The sequence below is a fragment of the Trichoplax adhaerens genome, genomic scaffold, assembly GCF_000150275.1.
Source record: "Trichoplax adhaerens TRIADscaffold_1 genomic scaffold, whole genome shotgun sequence".
In the NCBI taxonomy this organism is placed as follows: Eukaryota; Metazoa; Placozoa; class Uniplacotomia; order Trichoplacea; family Trichoplacidae; genus Trichoplax; species Trichoplax adhaerens.
The window spans coordinates 8,983,866-8,999,221 of NW_002060943.1; the positions used below are offsets into that span (position 1 = coordinate 8,983,866).

The 15,356-nt window shown below is 34.8% G+C and overlaps 1 protein-coding gene across 1 annotated transcript; it reads left to right on the plus strand.

The window, feature by feature from the left end:
- Positions 1–5: 5 nt before the first annotated feature.
- Positions 6–13,658, plus strand: TRIADDRAFT_19795 (uncharacterized protein; the record flags this gene model as incomplete). Its single annotated transcript, XM_002108110.1, has 55 exons — positions 6–81; positions 463–560; positions 1,113–1,187; positions 1,490–1,544; positions 1,695–1,771; positions 1,864–1,933; positions 2,007–2,076; positions 2,172–2,244; positions 2,389–2,445; positions 2,558–2,628; positions 2,702–2,765; positions 2,869–2,973; positions 3,051–3,140; positions 3,210–3,275; positions 3,354–3,455; positions 3,547–3,620; positions 3,711–3,802; positions 3,884–3,968; positions 4,084–4,307; positions 4,381–4,682; positions 4,752–5,021; positions 5,135–5,362; positions 5,438–5,572; positions 5,639–5,767; positions 5,844–5,957; positions 6,044–6,157; positions 6,234–6,368; positions 6,483–6,611; positions 6,695–6,778; positions 6,861–7,088; positions 7,241–7,375; positions 7,426–7,620; positions 7,699–7,838; positions 7,943–8,039; positions 8,131–8,343; positions 8,444–8,749; positions 8,868–9,008; positions 9,092–9,273; positions 9,363–9,495; positions 9,568–9,676; positions 9,744–9,907; positions 10,298–10,399; positions 10,690–10,836; positions 10,914–11,083; positions 11,166–11,349; positions 11,449–11,574; positions 11,670–11,786; positions 11,868–12,056; positions 12,145–12,246; positions 12,332–12,437; positions 12,516–12,640; positions 12,713–12,838; positions 12,917–12,985; positions 13,074–13,256; positions 13,305–13,658. Coding segments are annotated over 55 exons (7,407 nt in total), but the record flags the coding sequence as incomplete, so codon positions are not given.
- Positions 13,659–15,356: the final 1,698 nt, after the last annotated feature.

The following is a 15,356-nucleotide window of genomic DNA, read 5'->3' on the forward strand; positions in this document are numbered from 1 at the left end:
GATAGTTTGACAGCTCATCCATTATTTACGATGTCTGCAAGTCTATTTATGAAAAATTTAGTGATTACAACTTAGGTCCAGGTAAGGAATGTATGTATGTTAGCCATGTTGTAACTTTTGAAAATTGTAGAAGTGTCTAGATAAGGATAAATTTTTGATAATAATATATTATTACAACTAAAACAATAGATGACAAAGTATAAGCTGCTTTTGAATACCGTAGCATGTCTAGTAGTAAATTGCGTCGCTATCGAAGGGAGAGACCATCATAGTTAAAAATAGTTATTGTTTCAGTAATAATTTTTGTGCGTTTAACCAAGGTGTAAATAAACTTGGTTTAAAAGATAGTGAGTGAAATTTTCCATTAGTGTTAACGTAAATTAAGGCTTTTTTGTGATAGATAAGAAATTATTCTTCTGTACTAAACTCTTACTCTTTATCAATGATTTACTGTGTGTGTAGAAGCTGATTATGGTCTATTCTTAGCGGATGAAGATCCTAAGAAGGGTATTTGGTTAGATCCTGGCCACGCCCTAGATTTTTACATGCTAAAAAATGGGGTATAGTATTCCGATACAGTATTAGTTTTAACCTATCATGTCAGGCTATTAAAAGTCTGTATGTTCTGAAAGTGGACAGTGGGTCAAATATTTCTAAAAAAGTTGAATTTTTCATTCAGTGTCAGAGTTTTTATTCATTACTTAATGAAATAATACTGTGTAATCAATCTGAGCAAGTCATGAAAAGCAATCATTGTAATTTTGGATTGCCTTTTTATGAGTAACACTACTATATCCTAAAGAATGATTAGGAGCTACCATATATTACGCCTGTAAAACATAACTTCTATTATATAATATTAGCTATAATTGTTAAACTGAATTAATTCAGTAAACGCGTGACTATTAATCATGTAAAGATTAATGTAGTAAAGTGATTTATGTATGGTATGGTAATGGTACTGTATACCTAGTATTTGTCATAAACCTTGACGTAGTGAAAAGTGTTTCAAGAGTTTAAGTTACGTAGGATGTTATATTTGTAGCTGTTCGTAATGACTACATATTTTTTCTTAATCTTTAACTGATTATTTTGGATAATATTTAAAACAGGATCTAGTCGAGTATAGGCGTAGAATGAGACCCTTGAAAGTAAAAATGTTGGACGGAACAGTCAAGACTGTCATGGTAAGTGGCCGTAAAGAAACGATGACAATCGACAGGATATTTCACCTTTATTTTGTCACGTCGGTGATTATAAAAAACTCACCGACGGGAATCAATTATTCTCGGATTTGAAAAATATATTAGAAGTATTTTCAATAGCATAATAGTTAAATGATTTTTCTCATAATTAGACCGATATATACAGTACGCGTATATTACTGTTATCAACTATAATATGACCGTCGATTTGTAATTATAGAGTATATTGGTAATACATATACATGTCGGGAAGTATAATTAAGTTAAATTCTCTCTGCTGTTAGGCTGACGACAGTCATCACGTTGGACAATTAATAAAGTCCATTTGCTTAAAATTAGGTTTGGATCTATTTATTTATGTTTTCACAATAATGGAATAGACTAGATAACACGTAAATTTATTAATATCTGCCTATTACCAGTAACTCCGATAACAAAAATGTCTTAGGGAAAAAAGGAAATAATTTATTACTTGTTATCATCATGTAGGTATTCAAAATTCGGATGAGTTTTCCCTTGTTGTAGAAGAAGTCAACGATGAGATATCGAACAAAACTCAAACGAAAGTAGGCAAACAAAAATGGATATTTATCGTTGATTTTTCAAGACTATATATACAGTATATAGTACATGTATTTTGATCTTTAAAATCATATAGGATAAAACTATCCAACGAGACCAGAAAAAATTAGATCAACTTATCAAGAAACTGCATACGGATGATGAATGTACATACAGCTTTCCATTGATTTTCTCAACTATTTGCTTGTTTTGTTGCTTATGCATGATCACGTTTTTCAGTAAATTGGCTCGCTCATGAGAAAACATTAAGAGAACAAGGAGTTGATGAGTCGCAAACTCTTGTACTTAGGTAATAGAAATTAGACCAATTGTTATCGGTGTAGAAGTTGACGTATGTTATTTTAAGAAAAAATTTATAATACATTTTTATTTTCATGCTTGTAGACGGCGGTTTTTCTTTGCTGACTCCAACGTCAGTACTCTAGATCCTGTTCAGTTGAATTTGCTTTATGTACAGGTATAGTGTTTGTGTTGTAATCACATTATTATTATTAGAGATAAATGTTAGCGTGTACATCATAATTTATACGAGTAATACAGTATAACAGAAAATTGAATATTATGCAGTGCTATTCATATTATCTACTAATGTCTTTGCTAGACGCGTGATGATATTATTAAAGGCACGCATCCGGTAACCTTTGAAGAAGCTTGTACGGTTAGTCCTGTTGTCATTGAGCTTAAAAGCGGTTACCATTTAGCATTTATATTTCGGATTAAGTATCATATATGTATCCAACTTTACATATTGTTTTTTTTAACTTTTTTAGTTTGGTGGTCTGCAATGCCAAATTCAAATTGGTAATCACGATCCGTCAAAGCATAAGCCTGGATACGTAGAGTACGTGTTAACTGATCGTAATCCTTTTTGTCAGATTTAAATTTTTTTACGGAAATTTTTATTAATTCAATAGTTTAAAACAGTACTTGCCTGCTGAATATGTAAAAATGCGAGGAGCAGAAAGAAAGATACTTTCGGTATTCTAGAAAAGAGCAATTCTTATATTTTGAAATTGAGCGATGAATTACTATAAAGCCTTCTGTTTGTGATTGTAACCTCCGTATCAATCTACGTAAATAGGAACATGCAGAATTAGGTGGCTTGTCAGAGTTAGAGGCAAAAGAACAGTACGTCAAGCAATGTCGTGCACTTAAAACCTATGGTGTTACTTTCTTTGTAGTCAAGGTAAGTTCTTGATTTTTGTTTAGTTTTTTGGCACTATTTGAAGCTAATGCAATGTTTTGCTGATCATATTATATTAGGAAAAGATAAAAGGAAAGAATAAATTAGCTCCACGATTATTAGGTATAACACGAGACAGCGTTTTGCGAGTAGATGAAAAGACAAAAGAGGTAACTCTTTTTTACTTGAAATATTGTCATCGTTGACCAACTTTATTTATAAAGTTTACATTTATTTAGGTTCTAAAGTCATGGCCTCTCACAACCATCAGAAGATGGGCAGCATCAGCGAACAGTTTTACGCTTGTAATAGACAACTTAAATGGCTACCTTGACCATATCGGTTATGACTTTGTACCTACTTAGATATGATTATGTTTGCAGGATTTTGGTGATTACTCGGATTCCTTCTATTCCGTACAAACAAAAGAAGGAGAGCAAATTTCTCAATTAATAGCCGGATATATTGATATTATTATAAAAAAGGTAAGTTTCAATCGCCACCTGAACTGATGTATGATAATAAATCTTTACGAAGGCAGAGTAGTTGATACTTCCTTACTACCTGTACATTCAGAGGAGAGTTGAAGGCCGTCAGTTAGACTTTGATGAAGAAGGCGCAGTAATGGAGGATTCTGTATCTCCGGCTAGGTACTGTTCGTAAATCATTTATAATTAAATTTTTAAAATTAATAAACCAATGACAGTTTTGGGCTATACGTGTTTATTCACATCGTTTAGTGCAACAGTAATTCAACAAAGGCAGGGGAACTCCGCTCATTCTGAATCTCAAAGTGTCTCAGTTCCTGGTATTGTTGGGCAAGGCGGACAAGGTAATGCGTTGTCATCATGGATGTTATGCTAAATTGTTATGAGCACTTTATACGAAAACGCCCTTTCTTAATTTACGATAGCTCCGCAAAGTCTTATTATGGGCTCAGTTCAGCAAAATGCGCATATATCTTCCAAAGAAAAACATGCACATCAATTACATGCGCCGTCCGGGGTAAATACTGTTATTAATAGGACGGAAACCTGGAATCCAACTTACAGTAATATCTTGGATATATCCATTAATTTTACAGGGTCCGCAATCGGTTATGATGGGCAGTAGACAGAGTCCAAAAGCAGCCTTTTTAAGTAATATTTCGGCTGGTTTCATGGCAGCATCTGCCACAACTGCAGCATTAGATGAGCCAGCCGAGTTGCCAGATCTTGGTTCAGATCCGGCATCTTTACAGTGGAAGCGTAATACCCTTCACATATCTCAAGAAAATGTCAGAGCAAACATAGCTGCAATTAATGGATCCGCTGCTGCAATAATACTGTTAACATCAAGTTAGTTACATTTAGACTGGCATTCTGCAAATTATTAATATCTAAATTTTATTGGTTAACATTAACATTTTAGATCCTGATAAAGAAATTGATTATACAGCCATTGGCTCTTCCGTAACAACCATTTCGTCAAATATGAATGATATGGCCAAAAGAATAAAAATGATTGCCGCTTTGCAAGACGATGAGTACAGTGTTGACTTGATTACAGCAACTAAAGAGTTAGCTTCTGCATTTGTAAAACTGCTAAAATCAAGTCAACCAGAGAGTATGGAATCGCGGCAGAGTTTGTTGGAGGCAGCTAATGATGCCGGAATTCATAGTAAAAGGATCCTAACGTATATGGGGGATAAGACCTTAAACGAGCAATTTCATGTACGTAGCATTTCAGCTTGGTAGTAATAGTAACGCATGTATCTTTATCAAAAATTTTCAATGTTCTAGGAGGATCTCCTTAACGCCGCTAAAGCTGTAGCGTTGGCTACTACTACTTTAATGAAGCAAGCGAAGAATGTTGCGTCCAATTCTAACGACCCGTCTCTTCAAGATACCGTAATCATCACTGCTAAGAATGGAGCCATTTCTTCATCGCAGCTTGTAACCTGTGTCAAAATTCTTAGTCCCACATTGGATTCCCTACTTTGTCAGGAGCAACTTTTTGATGCTGGTCAAAATGTGATTAAAGCTATAAATAACGTTGTTGCTGCTTGCAAGGTAATTCATTTCGGATTATATTATAACAATATCTTATTTAGATGTGATATTACAAATAAAAACTACACGTAACCAGTTCATTTTAGAAAAGGACTGTATATCTTCTTATTTAGAATGAAAGCGTAGACGAAGATTTACAGGAAGATGTTGACGAGGCAGCTAACCAAGTTAAAATCGCTATTGATAACCTTAATAACTTTGTAAAGGGAAACTTATCAAGCAGTAATGAAATAAGCAAATACGATGGAATTTGTGACGTGATATTAGATGCCAGCGAGAAATTGTTTAATAGCGTTGGTAACGCTGTAGAAATGATAAAACAAGCTAAGATGATGGCCCAGGTATCGTAGCTAAGCTTTCTGAAGATTGTTTTGCACGAAATTGAGGCTATTAACTCCCGTAACATTGTTTAATAGGGTGCGTCTGATCTCGTAAATTCTATCAAACTGGAGGCAACAGAAGAACAATACGAAGGGGACAGACAGAAATCGTTGCTTTCTGCAGCACGCATGGTTTCGGATGCAACTGGTCAAATGGTTGCTGCCGCTAAAGTATGATTTATTATTCTTGGTCTTCTGTGTTAGATGATTTTCGTTTTAAATCGTAAAATTTTTTAGGCTTGTACGCAAAGACCAAATGATCCAGTATTACAGCAAGAACTTAAAAGAACTGCTGAAAATTTGAGATATTCCGTAAATGCAGCTTCAGGAAATGCCCTTATAAGAAAACGAATATTCGATCTAGAAGTTAGTATTAAAGTCAATAAAAAAGTAACGAGTTACGGGTATTATTAATAACTTTTATTAATAAATAAATGTAAAGATTGCCGCAAAGCAGTTGGCGATATCTACAATGCAGCTAATTGCTGCAGCTCATGGAGTTTCTACGTCCAATAGAAATGAGAATTCACAGAAAGATCTTGAGGCTAAGTGCAAGGTTTGCATTTTACTTTTAATACCTTTTCGATTTAATATTTAGAGTTATTTGTCGTATGATAATTAATTTATTACCAAATTGAACAGAGTACTGGCGATAGCTGTGCTAAGCTTATTGAAGGTTACAATAATAGTGCTGCTAATCCGAATAAAACTGGATATTTACTAGCCCTTATTAGTGCCAGTGAAGAAATGATACAAGTATGTCTAACTTCGATGGAAATTTCTATTAAGCAATGCTTACATCATTTCTAAGTTTTATTGTCCTAAAAATTAGCCTGCAAGTGACCTCATTACATCAGCAAGATCAGCTAATCCGCATGTAAATAATATGGCTGCCGCTAATCAGTTGTCAGCTTTTACGAAAGCCACTGTTACTGCATTGAATGATCTCAAAACAGCTTGTAATAAGGTACACCACTAAAATTCTTACAAGTACCTTCAAGCTACTATGGCTAGGTAGTTTTGGTATGATCTACGGTATATTTTCAAACTGTACGATTCTTTTGGTATATTCTTTGTTAAGGCCTCCGAAGTTTGTGGATCGGTTGAAATGGATACCACCTTAGAAGTTGTTGATTCCTTAATTGAAGACCTAGCAGCTATCAGAGTAGCTGTAGATGCGAAGAAATTATTACCGCTACCTGGAGAGTCGGTAAGTGTAGATCTATGTAATTGTATTCAATCATTCGTACCAGGTTATACGTGACAATTTTATTAATCTATTTCTTTAATTAGCTGGAAGCATGTACAATGGAATTAGGCGCTACCTGTAAATCCCTAGGATCTGCGATGGCACAATTAATAACAGCTGCTACACAAGTAAACCTTGGTTTATCTTATTTTAAGTTAAAGTTAGTTTAGTTCTTTTCAACTGTAATTCATCTGATATGTTCATATACAGGGGAACGAAAGCTATACAGGTTTGGCTGGACGTGATATGACCAATTTACTACGTGCATTAACCGGATCGGTGCGAGGAGTTGCAGCAGGATCCGATGACGTTATTGAACAAGCAAAGATTATTAATAATGCTGATGAAGTATTAAGGAAGTCGAATACACTTTTAAGTAACGCAAAACTTCTTGCCTTGAACCCTGGCGACCCGAACCTAAAAACATTACTGCATGAGGTGCGAGTCTTAACCTCGATGAAAGCTTTGCATCGTGTTTCTGTTGCATACACTAGTGTTATTTATAAAATTGTTTATAATTTGCTATACATATACCGTAAAAATATTTGCACTGATGTCTATCTGAACTGAATGACGTTAAATTAATGAAGGCTGCTAAGGATATGGCCAGTGCTTTAACTAAGTGCATTGACTGTTTACCTGGTCAAAATGACGTCAACACTGCTATTGATTCTATTCGTGACTCTTCCAATTCTTTAAAGGCCAATGTAAGACCCATTTTATCAGTAAAGGGAATTTCACAGCTAATTGCTCTTCTAACTTGAGTCTATTTTAGCTATCAAGGGATAGAAGCCTTCAAGACTGCCAAAATAAATTATCCACAATGGCGGCAAGTCTCAACGTACTCGCTAATGAAGTAGTTAAAGTATCGACAAATTCTTCCCAGGAACTTCCCGATTCAGCTAAGAAATTTGCAGCAATGCATAGCCGACTACTATCTACGGGTTCAGACGTAGCAGGACATTTTGACGTGAGACTTTATTTTGGTGTAAGTGTCATTCTTGTTGTTGCTATGTATGTATATTGATACTACTTTGTGCAATTGTAGGATAATTTAGAGCAAGATAAAATTGTTGGAAATTTAAGAAACATTTCTAAGTCCTCCATAAATCTGCTATCAACTGCAAAGTTGCACTCTATGAACCCTTCTGCACCGAATATTAGAAACGAATTAACCGCAGCTGTTAGGTAAAGTTTTCTACGATTACATTCATAATAATCTTGTAGAATTCATAAGATGATTGATTATGCAATAAAAAAACAATTTACTTCTATGTATTTGACTACTATAGGGCTGTTGCGGAAGGTATCAATAAGCTAATCGATTCATGCACAAAGGTATCATCACTTGGTGCTAAGGAATGTGAGAGGGGATTAAGAAGGATTCAGGTAAGTACTTACAAGATTTCAGTGTAGCTTTAATTATGTTTGCTATATTCATTTCGCTAAAGTTACTCAAGGAAGAATTCAACATCTATAGGTAATGGCCGGTGTCATTGACAGCCCTAAAGAACCCGTAACAGATGCATCTTACTTTGCTTGTCTTGAAACTGTTGTCGAAAAGTCGAAACTGTTGGGAGAGACTATGTCTTCTGTCAATAACCATGCTAAGAAATCCGAAGAACCTGAATTTATTAATGCTGTCAAGATGTCTGTGGATCTCATGTGCATACTACTTGAAGCAGCTGCACAGGTATGTACCGTATTTGTGATAACGTTTATATTAAATTTAAGATCTCAATGTTTTTCTCTATGTAAGAATAAATGTTTATATTTATTTGATTATACTGTAGGCTGCATACCTAGTTGCAATCTCTGATCCAAGCAGTATTGCTGGCAAGCCTGGATTAATAGATCAAGCATACTTTGCCAGGCTTAAACAAGCAATCATTCAAGCAACTGATACTGTTGCCAAAACAGATAGTACTTCGGAAGAATTATTAGTAGCAGCTACTGAAATTGCGAAAAATTCTACTTTACTTTGCACGGCATGCAAAGAAGTCTCTGTAAAAACAAGCAATCCAGTAGCTAAAAGACAATTTGTACTCTCAGCTAAAGATGTTGCTAATGGAACAGGAAACGTTGTTCGAAGTATCAGAGTATGTATAGATTATTGCTTTAAATGTTCGAAAATAACCTCAGCAATTTTAGTCAATTATGTATGATGACTAAGTATCTTTTACAGATTTAATAAGCTTACTATTTGATCTTATATAGAATCTTGCTGCTGCGTACTCAAATGATGCGAAAGAAACGTGTATTGCGGCAACTAGACCATTGGTAGAGGCTGTGGAATCTCTAATATTATATGCATCGTCTCCTGAGTTCGCCTCTGTTCCTGCTAAAATCAATACAAAAGTATGTTCACGAATAACACTTATGAGTAAGCCAATACATATAAATTGTAATCTATCTATCATTAATTATCTTTCTATCTGTAGGCTCAGGAAGCCCAGGTACCCATAGTTACTGCCGGTAAAGTGATTGTATCTACTGGTAGCACTTTATTTAGTGCAGCGAGAGACCTAATGTTTGACGGTGAGGACAATACCCAGCCTTCAAAACTTTCTGGCCACATCAAAGGCGTTCTTTCTGCTATAAAACAATTGGTAGCAGCAATTAAGTAAGTCAACTCATCGATAATGGTATAGTGTTACTAAGCGTAGTAATTTTTAGAGCGTGGATTTAATTAAATTACGGTACACTTGATAGAGAAAAAGCCCCAGGACAGCAGGAAATTAGTCTAGCACTTGATCAGATCAATCGATGTATAACAGCAATTAATCAGAATGCCTTACTGGCTATCAGTGGCATGTTATCGCCTCAGGAAGATGCTACACTTCAGGTGAAATGCAACAGATATATAACATTTAGGTTTTGTATTGGGTATATCTTAACTAAAATGAAATCTCGTTAGGCTCTGCAAGATCGGATGACTGGGTTAGTCAATGAAATGCTATACTCTGTTGATGGCTTGGCTACAGCTGCTAAAGGAGAACCTGAAAAATTGGGTCACCAGGTAACATGTAGTACTTGCTTTTGACACTTTAAAGGAAATCGTTCTCATACTGTACACATTGTCATAGGTCGCAGCCTTTACCAATTTTATTGAGCCTTTAACAAACGCTGCCATTGGAGCGGCATCAGTAATGAATAATCAATCACAACAAAGGAATTTGCTAGATCAAACTAAGACCGTTACTGAAGCTCTCTATAGCTTGATGTCGGCGGCAAAAGAAGCCGGAGGAAACGTCAAGGTTTGTACATTTGTGAAATATCGTATTAAAATCCGTTTTTAAGGTTCTTACTGATACATAAGTTAATATGTGTTAGTGATTTTATAACATATCAGACGCTATATTATTACAACTCTATGATTACGTAGATTATACTTTAACTAATGCCGTTTTGCTTTATAAAGGCTACCATCCAACATGAACATGTTAACGAATCCAGAAGCGAAGTTTGCGATGCCTTAAACGATCTAAGAAAGACTCTTGAAAAAGCTAGTAGTAATGCAAGCGTCATAAAGCAGTATATTGAAAATATTAATAAAGCAATGGAAAAAGTATGTAACATCATTAAAATGTACTCTGATAAAATAAATGATGCGCTGTAATTTTAATTATTTGTTATTATTTGTGCAGGCATCAAATATTGTTGAAGCCAAGCCAGAGCACTCTTTTGTGGATTATCAAACACGAATTGCTCGAACTGCTAAGGCTATAGCTACTTGTAGTCAGGACATGGTATGGCTTTTTTCTCTTATCATGTAGAATTCTTGCGCCGTTTTACTATTATCAACAATGATTTATTAGGTTGGAAAATCGGCTACCAATCCGCAAGATCTTATTCCTCTTACCGGAAATTTAGCCAAGAGTTATATATCTTTGGCTGATGATACACGATGCGCTGTCGTGACGATTGGAAATGCAGAGGTATACTATCACTGCATCTAGACTCACAAATAGACGATAGCTCATAACTCACTCATCGTGTAGTGAAATCCATGTTAAGGTATACAATTCATAAAATGTAGGTATCGACAAGAATAAAAACCTCAGTTTATGAAGTGGGAAAATCTTCATTAGCGCTTACCAAGTTATGTGGACTTGTGGAGTCTGATCCTGATGATCAATCCTTAAAAAGAAAACTAGCTGACAGTGCTAGAAGTTTAGCTGAGAATGTTAGCACTAAAGTTATTAAAGTTGACTTTCATGTTTTTCCTTTCACTTAAATTACGACATTCTTTACATTCAATAGGTTTCCTATTTAATGGCTGCAATGCAATCGGGATCAAGAGGTACCCAGGCATGTATTGATGGTTGTACTATACTTTCTGGTTTAATTGGTGACCTGAGTACATACAGCATGTTTGCCTCTGCTGGGACGCTCGAAAGTGAAGTTGAAAATGATTCTTTTGTAAATTACCGGTACGTGACATCTAAGTTCGTTCAGTTGATAGAAATCTTTTCTACGTCTCTTATCATAATGCTATTGACATTTCGTAAACAGAGATGAAATCTTACTGGCCGCAAAATCTTTGGCTGAAGATTGCTCAAAACTGACTGCCAGCTCGTCGTTTACGCAGGAGCAGCTTGCAGATGATATTCATAAAATTATTGATCGAATATCCTGTCTTAGCAACAGTATTAAACTAGGAGCGTCTGCCCTCCCAGTAGCTGAATTGGATACTCAAGTTGGTGCTCATAAGTTATCAATTTATGGCTTAAGCAATTATTACTTAGTTCAAATTCGTTGATAATTTACTGTATAGAAATCTTTTATAACAATGTAGGTTATGCTCTTAAACAGCGCTATGGATGTAGCAGTTGCTTTAAATAATCTCCTAAATGCGACCAAAAGTGCATCTGGAAAGCCAGATTCAGATCCTAGTTTCGCGGAATTGAAAACGAATGCAAAGGTATCTTCAAAAAAACTGTTTCTCTGATACAATTTTCAAAAAAAGAAAATCGCATTTGAAATGATGGATGTATCATTTCGATTTGCAACCTCTAGAGTCTCGTAGAATCAGTATCGTCTTTAATTAAAACGGTGACGACTGTTGGAACATCCTCAGCGCGAGGCCTAAGAGCCCTAGAATCAACAATAAATGCAATTAGCCACGAATTGAAGGTATTTTAGATGCTGTCTACTTTATATCCAAAATTTTGATAATGAAAATTTAAAGTTTTATTATTGGGATTGATTGATTAGTCAATCGACAAACCACCTGAAAATTCAGAGAGAAAAGTGACTCCGGAAGATTTAATCCGTAGTACTAAAGGAATTACCGTCGCCACTGCTAGGGCTGTTGCTTGTGGCAATTCTGGTAAACAAGAGGATATTCTTGCGGCTGCGAATGCTGGTCGACAAGCTGTATTCAATATGATTGAAATGGTCAAGGTTAATATGAATATAAACTGAGTGTATTGTTTATGAAGAACCTCCTTTCATTTAAGAGAGGTAATGAATTTTTGTTCGTATATCGCAGCTTGCCGCACTCGAATGTAATTTGGATGTTAAAACGGATCTCATAAGTTCATGTCAAGATTGCGTGAACTACTTCTTGAAATTATTGCAGTCTTTATCGCAGGTAAGTGTTGTTGCTACTTTATTTATATTGCAATAGGTAAATAGTATAATATTAATTATTTTCTGTACGAACGTAAATGATTTAGACATTAGAGAATCCAACAACTGAACGAAAACAAAGTTTACCACTACAATCAAGATATGTTGCCTCAGCTGTTAGTGAATTAGTTAGAATCGCTCGCGAATTGAAAGGTTAGCATTGTTTGATAATGTTAATGTAATGTATTATGTACTAAAGCTAAACGATACGTAACATAATGTTTACAACAGGAAATGATTATGTGGATCCTGAAGATCCAGCTACTATGGCCGAAAATGAGCTTTTAAATGCTGCGGCTTCAATCGAAATGGCTGCTAAAAAGCTGGAAAAATTGAAGCCAAGACAGATGAAAAATGTGAAGTGCTAGATGGTTTTAAACATATTAAATGGAATATATAAATTGATTGTAGTATTTTACTCATTTTAGAGTGCGGATGAGTCATTAAATTTTGAGGAACAAATTATAGAAGCAGCAAAATCTATCACCTCTGCTACTGCATTACTTATAAAATGTGCTACAGTTGCTCAGAGGGAGCTAGTAGAACAAGGAAAGGTAATTTCGTTTGCTATTACTTTTTTCAATATTGATAATATTCGAATACTTTTGCTCACATACTGTACTTGTATATAGATAAAAGATATTAAAGGTGGTGAATCTACTCAGGAGGAATCTCAGTGGTCGGAAGGCTTGATTTCAGCTGTATGCCAATCTATATCATTCCTTACTATTATTTCTTAATTTGTATTAGCTATAGATGTAAATCAGTTTAAATTCTATCGGATTTTAGGCACGTATGGTTGCAACTGCAGTTGGAGCTCTTTGTGATGCTGCTAATGCGGCAGTACAAGGAAATGCAAGTGTAGAACGCCTTGTTTCATCGGCTAAGGCAGTGGCTGCTTCTACTGCTCAACTTCTTGTAGCATGTCAAGTTAAAGCTGACAAAGAGAGCAAATCGAATGCTAGACTTCAGGTAATGTTAGACTATTTGTCCTAGCTCCTATTTGAATGCAATACATAGAAATGTCTAGCGCTAACTTTGATTCTTATTCAGGCCGCTGGAAATGCTGTAAAAAAAGCAACAGATAGTCTGGTTAAAGCCGCTAAGGTTGCCCGTGGTGATCGCAATAGTGATCCAATTGGTCAACCTGTAATAGTTAATAAAAAGCTAGTTGGAAGCTTAGCCCAAGAAATTGAGGCGCAAGAAGCGATTTTGAAAAAGGAAAGAGAATTAGAAGAAGCAAAGAAAAGGTTAGCTGCTATTCGTAAAGCGAAATATCACCATGATTCACAAAATAAGCCTGGCAAGGGTAGCGAAACGCCTGAGACGAGTGGAAGTAGTAGCAGCGGATTGGATGCCTTTGGATCACAGTAAAGCGTATTTTAGCCGCAGTAGATATGTAGTTTAGTACTTCGTCTATGAAGGAACATTACCACCTTGGACGAGTAGCTTCGTGAAAGTACTATTTAATCAATTTTATTATGATCATGGAAAATATAGTTTTTGGTTACATCCCACAATGGATTTTAATTTATAAATGTTTTGCTAATGTCCTCTGTGTATCCGATGGTAATGTCCTTGATTCCGATAAGATACTTGATTTGCAGAATGCGTTAATACCAGGTAACCTGGACCCGGTTTTCCTAATCTTTTGAAAATGTTTGCTTAAGTAATTGTGAAACTTTATAACTGATCTAATCAATAATTTTAACCTATCAAAAATGTTAAAGGATACAATACCAGAATCGCTAAATATTAACAGTATCAGTTTTTAAACTTGGGTGAAACTTGATCTATAAATTGCCGTCCAATATTAAATGATTATGCCTTTGAAATATCAAAACAATAAATTCGATTTATTAAATTGCGCTTGTTTAATACTTTTTTCGAAATTTATGCAGTGCGATACTAACTACTATAGCCAGTTTTAGAATTATTGGCCGGTCAGTTTTAGCTGCTCAAATTTATATGATGTAAGCGTCAATAAGTCAGCCGTCAGGTTATCTAGATCTTGCCCTTCTATTTATAGTCAAATACCCTTCTCGATTTTGCTTGAAGATATATTAAAATGTACGATTGAACTTGCTGTAAGTAGTAATTCTTCTACTCCAATTATAACACAAGATTCAAGATACTCCCGGTTACGTTGTATTCTTATATACTCGTATTGGATTGCTAATTGCAATAATTCAAATCTTAGACTCATCTCAGATATTGATAGCGATAAAACTTCTTGCATTTTCTTCATTTGAGATTCACTCCAGTAGCAATGTTTAAATATCTCAAGTGATGAGGAAACCGGTATTTCATTAATCAGAAAATAGTCTAACTATAAAGGAGAGACAATACTGAATGGTCATTTTGATTGTTATGATATCTATTGCTAGTAGCATGTGTGTTGTTGACTTTCAGCTAAAGTAAGATAATTTTGGATACTAACATAATGTAATCAAGCATTTGTTACTCACTTTAGGTCCTTCAAGTTATATAACAGTAATGCTGTATGCAATAATTTCGTCAGATGGAACTTTTATGTCTATTGCTATTGATGTTTAAGTAGTATAGGAACCAAGATATTAAAACTACAAGGTAAAAAATTTACCGAAAATTAGAATAATCATACGTCCTCGAGCATATCTTGTCCATCATTTACTAATTTTTGGATTGATTGACATTGAGTTACACATCTTAGTAAAAGCATGATTTGACTTCATTTATGAATCGTGTACACTAAAATGTAACGTAGTATAGAAGTACAGCATAATTGCTGTTAGATCGTAAATTATAAACTTGTGTAAAGACAATTAAATAGCATAATCTATGTATACGCTATAGACGATAACAATAAAAAATTTCTAAATTTATACAAATAATCTCTTTTTGAGTCTTATATTAAAAGGCTATAAGTAGGGATCCAAATAGGTATCAGTCTTGCATTATTTACATAGAATGGTGATAATGTAATTGGTGTGAAAGGCAAAGATTTTTTCTAATGACAAATTAATATATCATCTCGTTGTCTTTCTAAACTTTCCACTTTAATTACTTGTATCGTGATAAGACAACTTTCAT